The sequence below is a fragment of the Schistosoma haematobium genome, chromosome ZW (assembly GCF_000699445.3).
Source record: "Schistosoma haematobium chromosome ZW, whole genome shotgun sequence".
Taxonomy (NCBI): Eukaryota; Metazoa; Platyhelminthes; class Trematoda; order Strigeidida; family Schistosomatidae; genus Schistosoma; species Schistosoma haematobium.
This window is the reverse complement of record NC_067195.1, coordinates 28,363,314-28,375,898: the sequence shown is the minus strand read 5'-3', so window position 1 is coordinate 28,375,898 and position 12,585 is coordinate 28,363,314. Positions and strand designations below refer to the sequence as shown.

At 38.3% G+C, this 12,585-nt stretch overlaps 1 protein-coding gene across 2 annotated transcripts in view; it reads right to left on the bottom strand.

The window, feature by feature from the left end:
* Positions 1-12,585, bottom strand: part of ACSL6_2 (Long-chain-fatty-acid--CoA ligase 6) — a 29,642-nt gene that overhangs the window by 7,779 nt on the left and 9,278 nt on the right. Inside the window, exons 5-9 of one of the 2 annotated variants that reach the window (XM_051210920.1) lie at positions 11,538-11,809; positions 9,715-10,065; positions 7,766-8,035; positions 4,241-4,555; positions 4,056-4,195 (exon numbers count right to left, since the gene is read on the bottom strand). In XM_051210920.1, coding sequence (XP_051070948.1) covers positions 4,056-4,195; positions 4,241-4,555; positions 7,766-7,907 — 597 coding nt within the window. In that variant the 5' untranslated portion in view covers positions 7,908-8,035; positions 9,715-10,065; positions 11,538-11,809. The remainder of the gene's footprint in view (positions 1-4,055; positions 4,196-4,240; positions 4,556-7,765; positions 8,036-9,714; positions 10,066-11,537; positions 11,810-12,585) is intronic. The other variant, XM_051210921.1, reaches the window with a different exon arrangement.

Sequence of the window (12,585 nt, the reverse complement as noted above, 5' to 3'; positions counted from 1 at the left end):
ATCAAAATCCCAGTTGGAATGAACACCATAGTAACACCCTAATAATAAACATTTCAGGGAAGCGGGTGCAGACATATACAAGCACACAGCAATTAAAATGATATAAATGCGCCGCATAACCCAGTATCGATAACTTATCTTTTATTCGTATTGTCAAGGCTGATCCAGATTCACTGAATGAACCGTCATTTTAATGGATATACTCAGTTAGTGTATTACAGCTCCGCTAGCTATGACACCTTGAAAATTTGATCTTTAATAACGGGATTTCTTGCTTAAAGTGATTACTTCTATTTACTCTCAAGGTAAACGTGTAATTCCTTGTGAAATTGTTGAGCCATTCACTTTGTTGTAGGGTTTCCTTCAGGTTCACCATTTATATTAGTCACCATTATTTTACTTATAAAATGTAATGAGGTAACTCGATCGATAATTTAGTATCTATTTAAGTTGAAATTCAATAAAAAGTTCTATCTATTATCCATCGCTTAGAGAGAGTCCCGACCGTTGTTGCTACCTTGATGTGGTGGTCGGGCTTGCCTATCGTGATGAAGCAACCGAGCTATACTGGCTGGAACAACCGTTCCTCAAGGTCCTACCATGTCAGACAGGTCGGTTGAAGAGCGGTAAGACTAAAAGCAACAAACCCAATGTCCGAAGGCGAAGTCGTACTGCTGACTGTACAGAGGTGTGACAGCAGTAAGGTGTTTCCTTCAGACAACCAGCATGACAGCGATGCTGCCTTCCCACAAGGAGGGTTGGGGTTAGAAAAGGTCGACCCTAAAAATGTCACACCTCACCTTACCTCACGGATTTCCGTCTCCGGCGGTAAGGCCCTTTGAAGAACAGAGCTAACACGTCAAAAACCTCCCACGAAAAGGCCAGTTCTCGTGGACTGGCAGGTGGATGCATAGCACTAAGCATGAGGGCGGAACAAGCACTGCTAGAGTGGATCCCCGTCAACAGTCGTCTATGTGCTGTTCGGCTAAACGGCTCCGTAAGAACTCGGAAGGATAGGGACACACGTCGTTGCCTTTTCATCGTTTCTGCCTACGCTCCCACCGACTGCAGCTCAGATGATGTGAAAGATGAATTTTACAGAAAGCTGTCCGAACTTCTTCAGAAAGGTAAACGCTCAGATATAGTACTCGTAGCAGGTGACTTTAATGCCCAGATAGGTAGCTTAAACCAAACAGAAAGGCATTTAGGTGAATATTTTAGCATTCCGGCACAGCGAACAGATAATGGTGACCGTCTGCTGCGACTATGCTCAGACAATCGCTTATTTTTAGCAAACACAAATTTTAAGCATAAGGAGAGACATCGTCTAACATGGCGACCCCTTACACCAAACCAACGATGGATTCAAATAGACTATATTGCCATCAGTCATCGTTGGAGAGGGTCGGTAGAAGATTGTCGCTCATTCTGGAGTACCTGCTTGGACTCCGACCACGCCCTAATACGGGCACACATCTGCTTGCGCCTCACTGGACGCAAAAAGCCACATTAAAAAGACCCATTAGGACTGACTTCAGTAACGAGAAAACCAAAAGTAGGTTCCAGGAACAATTGAGTTCACAATTAGGTAGTTCTGAAGACGAGGCTGACCCAGATGTTGCTTGGAAAGATATACAAGCAGCTGGGGAAACAGCAGTGACATCTATTAGCAACTTAAACCACAGAGTTACAAAGAACCAGTGGATTTCTTCAAAGTCTATCACACTGATGGATTCTCGCAAACTCGTCCCATCAGGTTCCGAACATGATGAAGAGCGACAACAAATCAGATCTAGGTTAAGAAAAAGTCTAAGAAACGACCGTGAGCAGTGGTGGGCAATGAAAGCAAAAGAGATGGAAAAGGCGGCGACTATAGGGAACACAAGACAGCTTTACAGACTAATAAAAGAAACTGGAATTAATAAGTCAAGTGTAACTGAGATTATATCGGAAAAAGACGATACTCTCATCTGCTCCCAGTTCAGACGTTTAGAACGATGGGCGGAACATTTCAGAGAACAGTTCAACTGGCCTTCAGCTACTCTACAACTACCCTCCATTACCAGACAGCGTGAATGGAACATTGAAGTAGGTCCCCCAACTCTTGCTGAAGTTCAAAAGGTTATAGTTAATCTGAAACGAGGAAGGGCAGCTGGTCCAGATGGACTGGCTCCAGAGGTCTTTAAGGATGGTGGTCCAATTTTAGCGATTAGGTTGACTAATATTTTACCTAAGATCTGGGAGTTAGACGTTATCCCATCCAACTGGTCACAATCACTGATTGTCCCAATATATAAGAGAGGGTTAAAATCATCCTGTGACAACTATAGAGGGATTAATTTAACTAATATAGTATCTAAAATACTAGCCTCGATAATCATCGGACGCCTAACTAAAACTCGTAAACTGCAAACACGAGAAAATCAAGCTGGCTTCAGACCTGATCGTAGCTGCATCGACCACATATTCACCATTCATCAGGTTCTAGAACACAGGTATGCTTATCGGCGTTCGACAATTGTGGTCTTTCTTGACTTAAAAGCAGCATTTGACTCTGTAGACCGCGAGATTCTGTGGCAGTGTCTGTCATTGAAAGGCGTACCCCAGAAATACATAAACCTTGTAAAGGCTCTTTACTCGAACACTACTAGTCGAGTCAGAGCTTATGGCGAACTGTCATCTACTTTTGCAACCTCAAGTGGTGTCCGTCAAGGCTGTCCACTTTCCCCATTTTTGTTTAACTTCATCATAGATCTACTGATGGAAATAACTTTCTCGTCGACTGAGTTCTCGGGTATTGATCTTCATCCAGGAGGTCCACTTATCGACTTAGAATACGCAGATGACATAGTCCTGTTTGGTGAAGACGCTGACAAAATGCAGAGCCTTTTGGTAGCACTAAGCAACAATGCCAGAATGTTTGGAATGCGCTTCTCTCCCTCTAAATGCAAGTTGTTGCTTCAGGACTGGTCTGCGTCAACACCTGAACTAAAGATAGGGAGTGAAGTAGTCGAACGCGTCGACAACTTCACTTTTCTTGGAAGTCTGATCAGCCCTAATGGGTTGGTGTCTGACGAAATCTCAGCACGGATTCGAAAAGCTCGCTTGGCTTTTGCCAACTTGCGTCACCTATGGCGAAGGCGAGATATCCGTCTATCAATAAAAGGACGAGTATACTGCGCGGCAGTCCGTCTGTTTTACTTTACGGCAGCGAAACACGGCCATTAAGAGTAGAAGACACTCGTAAGCTGCTAGTATTTGACCACAGATGCCTTAGAAATATTGCTGGCGTCTGTTGGGATCACCGGATAAGTAATAGTGAGGCCAGACGCAGGGTATTAGGAAATGATGGTAAATCAGTTGATGAGGTTGTGAATCTTCATCGACTGAGATGGTTGGGCCACGTGTTACGTATGCCTGAACACCGATTACCACGACGTGCAATGCTATCCGGTGTTCGGGATGGTTGGAAGAAAGTTAGGGGCGGCCAAACCAAAACGTGGCATCAGTGCTTGAAGTCACTAACTTCTAGTCTGAGCCATGTTGGTAGATGCAGACTACTTGGTTGGGGTCCGCGTGACTATCGTAACCAATGGTTGGAGACTCTTGGTGACATGGCTCAGAATCGATCACAATGGCGTCGGTGTATACACTCCCTGTCTTCCCTTAAACTAAGAGATTAAAATCACTTCATATCTTTCTTTCTACGAACCAATTCTTTCTTTTTGTACTATATCTCTATATGCAATCTTTCTCTTATATATTACCACCTTTGACCTAACCACTGCTATGAATCCGGTGTTCATCTTGTTGTGCTGATGCGGTATGGCAACCTGGACCGATGCACATATGTGCCTGGTCCTACGTTGTAGCTGAATGACTGACTGACTTAGAGAGAGTACAAAGGTATCCCTTGACATTTTTGTCGAAAAATCTTATTCTCAAACAATTCTTTGAAGTATAAACACTAAGCATTCCATGTAGTAAACTATCATTTAGACAACGGGATAACTTAAAACATAAATATACCATTACCATAATAAATAAGAGCTTACTTGTACATCATCACGAAGTAAATTGTTAATCACCTGGTTGCTTGATGAACTTATCAGATCAGATTGCGCAGAACTGTTTTTTGTTTGTGTCCTAATATTTTCTAGAGCTGCACCGAGTCCCGTTTGACCACGACCAAGTCCTATGATTTGCAATTACGTAATAATATGAAATATGACAAACTTACCAAGAGCTGAGAGACTGCTTAAACCGAATGCCGCCATTTTCGCTGCAACATCCGGTGCAGATAAACCAACGTTAGTTCCACTAGTATTGGTAATCGCTAAGCCTGGAATTTGAGCCAAGAGCACACGAACCGTGTATTCAGACAAATACTGCCTTAAAAGACGAACAAGTCCTAACAAACCATGACCCCGATTCAACTGGAGAGTTTGTTTTAAGATTTGTTTATAGAACAAGAATAAATCTGTAGCAGAATATAGAGTATTCTCGCCAGGGTCATTGGGATTTGGTTTGATTTGTACAGTGTCAAATGGATTGTCTGAAAGATAAGCAATAGACAAAAAACAAGTTAAAGTATGATCCGAGATTTTACGGCAGAAATCTACATAAAAAATTCTGAATATATGATTAGAAAACGGAAAACCTGTTTAATCTTAAAGAAGAAAAGGTAAGTTGAATACACAAACCCGCAGATTAATCGAGCTATCAACCTTATAATAATAAGAATGGTAACAAATAAGGAGACTGGAACCTATTTTTAAAGGCTGATTAGCATATACATCCCTTCTTATATCTTCAGCAACATGTAATTAAATCAGTAAGATGGTTTTATTTCAAAGGCCTAGAATGTACAGTGGTAATGATGAAACGACCTCACATCCTAACTAGTTACAAGATAGTTGTTATATGAGCTTTAAAATATAGTTTGTATGTGCTCTTATCTTCAAGTAGTTCTTCGGCTTTTTTGACGTATTCTTCTTTGTCCATGACTACTGTGGTGCGTCCTTTGTACGCTGGTAATATGACAATATCCTTTCTATTTCTGAGTTCCTTCAAAGTCTTTTGTTCTTGTGGAGTCAGTTGGCTGTTTTCCTTCACCTGTTGGGTTAGCGGTACTATAGTTTGTCTTATTTCCTGTTGTGTTTCTTCACTGATTCCGGAAGTTTTGAGTGATGACTCTAGTGGTGCGAAGAATTCCAGCTTTGAGGCGTCGATTGTATTGTAGTTTAATCCTTTTTTGGAGTAGGTGTTCTTCCGTATTTGTTAGTGGTTGTTTTGACAGATTGATCACGCAGTTGTTTGTGTTTTCTTCCATGGGTGTTTTGAGATCTTGATTAGTTTTTTCTTTAGGGTGTTTCTTCCTTGTTCTGTGTCGTTTGCATGATATCTCGATGGCTGTTGTCAAGATTTCCTTTGTAGCTTCATCTTTTGGTCCTCTATGACGTGTTGGTATTTGCGGATCCTGTAGTGTGCATCCGTTATCATTAGGTGTACCATTTTTCTTCCACTTCGCTCAGCTATTTTCCATCCTAATGGGCCCATTAGGATGAAAAAAAGCTTTAAAATATTGAACAGTGATTTTCGGAAATAGAAGAATAACAGTGTGAATTAAACTTCTATTATGCTAAATCAGTGGATTTCGGTGACACCTACTGAATTGGTACATGTTCAGAAACTCATCCCCATCAGGCTCCGAACACGATTAGGGGCAAAGGTAACTTAGACGTAGACGGACAAAATGTCTACCAAATGATCGTGAGGAGTGGTTGGCAGCGAAAGCCAAATAGGTGAAGGTAGAGGCGATAAGTAATAACAGACTTTTCAGATGGGACAAAAAAGTGACATCAATTTAGGTCAATATTTCCTGTACCAATTCAGTATGAGCTCAGCTAAATATGGTAAATGTGGACTGTCGTCTAATATGACATTTATACTTCCTGCATCAATTCAGGTGAACTACACTTAGTATGTATGCTTTCGCAGTAACTCTACTTATTTTCCCTACCGTGTGTAGAAATCAGTATATAAATGAGTATATTTTGGTCTAATGAGGATGTTTTTTGAACTTTTTTATAGAGTTGATAAATCTTCATTGCACCAGTCTTTCGTGTTCTTACTTCGCGTCACGGGAATTCACAGGGCTCACTTTTTCCAAATATAAACAGTAAGACCGAGGACACAACAAAGGCGACACAGACAAAATATCCAGAACTACCCGAGTTATCTACTATTCCAAAATAATCGGAACTGGAGATTAAAACAAGTCCCCAGACTATTATTGAAGTTTAAAAGGTTATAGCTAATCTGGAGAAACGCACAGCACCGCAATCAGATGGACTAAATCCGAAGATCTTTAAGGATAATAATTAAGTTTTAGAAATTAGATTGACTGAGACCTTAGTTAAGGTCTGGAAAATGGAATTAATGCCACATAACTGATCTCAGACACTGAACGCTCCAGTTTATAAAAAAGGATAGAAACCGTCTCGTGATAACCATCGAGAAATCGGTTGGACTAATTTGCACAGAAAGACAAGTGTGCCAAATGGTATATGCGATGATGTGTTTTACAGGATCTTGACGAATAATAGCTACATTAATGGCAATACATGGATGTACTGACATATTTGTTACTGTCAACTGGATAAATTTACTGTTTCATAATAGAGTTTCCACAGGTGTTTACCTTTTGAATAGTGTACTCTTCAAAACTGGAGCACAAGCACCAAACTGAACTACATTAATCTGAAATAACTAGTAATTATGTTTAGTATGATGAATATGTGGGTACTTCTATTTCCTTCCTAGTCAAAAGTAATAAAAATTGGATGTATCTGAACGTGGATATCAATAATAAAAATACCAACACTGCGATAAAAGTCAGATCATATCACTCTGACTAGCGATGTCAGAGTTGGAAATTACAGCCGAATAACCGTTACGATTTAATCAAATGAATGTACATTTTCGCTTTCAAATAAATAGCGGGAAAAATTTAAAGGCAGGTACACTAGTCGTATTTCTTACTTAAATATCACACTTCTAACAAACGAAATTATTGTCTATTGATAGTGTTAGATTCAGAAGACGTGTTACTAAAATGATAGTGTAAACAAGTAGCTTAAGTTATTATTTGTTATGTACCTGTGAATTTAACTATGTTTATTTTTATTTTATTTTAACACATAGATATTGGTACAAGGAGGTACCAAATATATATGCGCCACACAGATCTCATTTGATATGTGTGAAGGCTGTGATACTTCCCGGGTGTCCAGACCGAAGTTGGTGGTTTTCTTAGGGGGCCACACCACGAGCCTTTGACCTAAACGTCTGACCCACAAGGCAGTGAACCAACGTCAGGAGATACAGTCCCATGGCAGCCGGTGACCAACAATTGGTTCATACGCCATTTGTTCCCGCAGGATACTGGGGCCCATGTGCACCATTGGTATGGAATCAGGGTTTACCAACTCCCCTAGGTGAACTCACGGTGTCCACCAGCCCAGTTAAAGCGCCGGACATTCGCTTTTCGTCCTTTCAATTTCGTGAACAACAACCCCGCCACGAGAAGGCAGTGAGTAGGACTGCCCTGGCAGAAGCTATATACGCGTGGCCATGTGAGAGCATTTCCAGAGGGAGAGCTGTCTCTCCTCATTCTCGGCCGTACTAGAGCATTCGGGGGCATTTAACTATGTACACAGATACGAGAAAATGCTCTATCTTCGATAGACCTACTATGACCTACCTTTCGAAGTGAGAATTTCGAAATTAAGTTGCAGAGAATATGCAAGCATTTCAAAAAAACTATCCATACAACTTAATAATAAAGTAGACAAATATGAGTAATATTTCACCAATTTGTAACATGTTACCATCTCTGAATACATCTCCAAGATCCCTGTTCTCAAAACTTGATTTATTAACAGTGAAATCACCAATCAAACGATTTGTCATTTGTTCTCTCAGACCTTTATCCAAATGAACCAAATAGAGGTCAAAGAATTGGTCGAAACAGCTGAAAATAATTATGAACAATAATTCATACAGAACTGATATGAAATCTTCGTACATCATTCTTCATGTCATTATTATTACTGTCACAAAGCAGTTACGGAGGTTGTTGAATCTCATTGAAATCACGAGCCAGTGGAAGTTAGACCACCAATGAAAAACTGGAAGCACTGGACGGTCGTCTCGTCCTAGCATGGGACTCCCGAGCAGTGAGCATCCACGACTACGCACGCGCGAGTCGAACCCAGGACCTTCGATCTCACACACAAACCGGAGGTTTCGGGTTCGGTTCTCGCATGTGGGGCCGTGGATGCTCACTGATGGAGAGTCCCATGCTAGGACGAGACGACCGTCCAGTGCTTCAGGGTTTTCAATGGTGGTTTAAGTTCCATTGGCCCGTGATTTCAATGAGATCCAACAACTTCCCTAACTTCTTTCTGACAATAATAATGATGACAAAAAGAATGATGTAAAGGAGAAGTAGAAAAGATGGCGAAAAAGAAAAAAGGAAGGAAAGAAATGAATAAAGTGATTAGGCAAAAAAATACATAATGGGACAATATTATCCATATTATGCAACCCTCAGGATTACAATATATCATTGAGCGGAAATAAACTCAGACACAATGATAATCACAACGCCAAGGTGTTGTTTTCTGAAATAAAACTGACTGGTTAATACTTCAACAACACTAATAAACTATTAAAGGATAGGTAATGATGTACAATATTATGGTTGATGTAATAACAGAGGAAAAACGTCAACCAGTGCACATGATTAAGTGATTAATGTTGGTTTGAATTTACTAATTTCGTCTTGTGTTTGAATAAGAGATGAAACATTGGCTTATTAGTGGTGCCAAATTACTAAATGTTATAAGGTAAACTCATTCAATCAGGTATTTATAAAAAGATATCAATGTACTTTGAAGACAGTGTTCATTTTAAATAAATACTAGAAAAAGAAAACAACCCACTTTTTCTCATTATAGATATTATCAACTCTTAAGTTACAAATATAACGCATAACTTATTTCGCCAATGAGTTCTTTTGCACAACCATTTACAACATTATAGTACCAACTAGGCACTTGAATGTCCATGTTGAATATCACAGTGTATACGTGTTTTTTTCTCATTAAAGTGGAGGTTCATCTGTAGCGCTTTGAAAATGGCAGCAACTTGCTTCTAAATAGTTCTAGATCCATTAACACCACAACACTTAAAGTGTTTATGTTCACACTTATATGAAAGCCAGTGAGTTATTTATAACGAATGTACCCACCTAAAATAAAGTGAAACTAAATACCAACCTAGCAACCAGTTTGTTGGAGAGAGACTCTTAACTTCACTTACCATGGAAATGTTGAATGATTCACTATAACAGTTCTGAAAACGTTGATCTTATAAACTAGGAATTTGAGCTTTTTAACACACGATGGTCATTATATAATCTCAACCTATAACTAGTGAAATGACACTCATAAAGTAATGATATGGAAAATCCTACAAATATACATCACACCAACGCTGAAACGAAGCTAAAACAATACAATACATTTATTTCACTCAATGAATTAAAGTTAAATATTCGACGAGTCAATATTTTGAGGATTTCCCCAGTAACCTGAATAGTATTTAACTACACAAAATTATGGACTAATAAGATTTATACTTACTTACCCAGATATAATTCCATCAAAAATCTGCTTTTTCCAATTGTGTTTAGAATCATTTGTTGATGAATCATCCTTAGCCTCTGCAGGATTTTTAGATTGTGCATCATCTAAACCATCTTCCTCATCCTCATTATCATCAAATGGATTAGATGAACGCTCCATACTCTTACCGTTAACTATCATAGATTGTAATTCTTCTAGCGCTTCAGACGTATATGCTTTATTCAAACTGGCCTCGAAGGATAAGGTGCGTTGCAATGCGAAAACAATTAGATTATGGGTAAGTTCCGACTGACGCCGTTTCATAACAGTTTCTAAGCCACCACGTGTAATATGACAAAACTCCAAAACAAATCTAAATAGTTAACATAAATCATTATGAAGAGTTTTCGGGAATAGTTGAATGAGTACAGTATATATGGCAATAAACAAGTTTTCAAACTTAGGTATCAACCAAAGTTAACACGGAAATACAATTTGTGTAGGCCGTGTTAAGTATACCCTTATGTATATTTGTTTTGTGAGAAAATGTATAAATATACGGCGTTAAAATGAAGATAGGTTAAAAATATATAGAAATGTACTTTAGGACAATAGTTTGGTGATCTTGGGTGTATAATGATCTAGAGAAATGAATTTCATCGAGGCCCCAGATAGACCTCTCTGATTAACACCGACAGGCTTGAAACCTAACTCCACAGCCGCTTGATGATACCCCCTAATCATTCAACATCAAATACTGTGCATTTTAATCCCAAGCCAATTAAATAGTTATTTTTTGGACTTGATCAGTAGATGTTGATCAAGCCTAGTGGAATATATAATGTTACACTAGTCACACTAGTGTGATTGAATATAGATTAGTAAAACGTCACCAGTAGTTAAGTTATTAATTAGAGTGTACAGCTAACAATATGGGGCCCATCCTTTTCAGAAGTTTTATGATAATCAAAATTTAAAAATACCAACTGTACTTTTCCACCTTCCAAATGGCAAAGCGGGGTGACTTACCTGGTGCAGCAACCATGAAAAAGAACAGAAGTGATTTTTGACCCTACCGAAAAACAACCGCAAAATAAATGCTGTATTGGTGGTAACTTACATCTAGATAAAGGGGGTTAACATATGTAGTCAGTATCTAATGCTATGAACTTTGTTTTCAGAACCTTGTTTCCCTAATTAAAATTTGTTGTTTACCAAAATTTCAGTGATAGTCTCCCAATGGTAGAGCACAAATTGTTATAATATATTAAATAATCCACTTAGCTTAACTTTTTCTCCACCACTATCTTTCAACTGATTCTAGCATGACTATCAGGAAGATTGGATTTCAGTGATGATTTTAAGTGACCCATTGCTCGGAACTCATAATACTGAGGTCTGACTTTGATTTTGTTTCAAACCTCGATAATCATTTTAAGGAATTGCATACATATATTGTAAAAATGGTAATATATTCGTAATAACACAATGAGTAGAAAATTAAATTTCTGACGTTTTTGATCGTAGGAAACATTTTTGTAGTTCCTTTGTGCTATTTAAACTTGCGTAAATTTAATATATTTATTTACTTACTCTCTGAACAAGCGACTTCACCTTAGTCACGAAACGTCGGACATTTAATTTTCTACTCACTGAATTATTACAAATCTATCATTAGTCTTATTACTGAGACCTAACTAATGCGCAGTTTATTCGAAATCGTCAATTCAAACCTTGGTAATGATACCAAGATACATCTATGCTACCAAACTTAACGAAATAAATTTAGATAACCATTGATAAAGTACTACACTAATCCTAAGGTGACTATATATTTGAACTTACCTTTCAGTCACCAGCCAAGAGGGAGGAAACACTGAAATAAATAAACGTTCTAAGGGGACCAAATTAATTCTTAACCAGTTGTATCGCTGATCGATTTTATCCAACCAAGCAGTAGTCTGTGTTGGATCGAATAGCTCCTTATACTCAGTTAGATGATGAGAAATAAACCAATTTACAATATCCGAATCGAGATGAAAACTCTTAGGGAGTAAGTCAACTAGTTCACAGGCTGATAAAATCAGTTCCTTGTTATCTGTAACTGTTCGAGTAGCCTAGTATTAGGAAAACAAAGAGAAATGAGTTAGCAAACTGGTTACTAATATAGATTATATATATAAAAAGATGTTGGTCGATAAAAAGATAAATTTATGTTAACATATATAAGAGCATGATGATAAGTATATTTGCTATAGAAATCATGACTTTAGCTGCATCAAGTTATTTGATAAAAACACAGAAATAAAGAGGTAATTTCAGAGAGTCAGCAACTAAGCTTCTATGAATCCAGCTGATTCTGATAGGCAAATTTAACGTGAAATACATTAGCGATTTTCGCAGAACTATTTGTCAAACTCATGAGAAACGTAGACCAGACAGAAAATGTAAACTTTAAGAAACGTATGACTGTTTCAAAATTAATACTGATTTGTGAACCCCTTTCCAGATTATCGCGACGATATATACGTATAATTCAGAAAATCATATGCTACTGGTTGTAGTATAAAAGAATGACATATAAAAGTACCAATAACCAGCCCGCAGAGAGGAATTCGTTACAGAAGTTTGGATATTCGGTAAAAAAATCTGATCTTCCTAACTGAGAGGACAATAATGTAACCAATTACAAAAAGGAGTACCTAATAAGGTCATAGAATTATCAGAAAAATATAGCTCACCAGTCAACCCGAACCGTACAAAATGAACTAATTTCGGTTGTTTAGGTATACAATAGTTAATAAGTGGAAGTATGGATTCTGTATTTTCATTTAGAACTTAAGCACAAACTAACCTTCACTGAGCATTGTTAGGAAAACTAAGAATTTGGGAT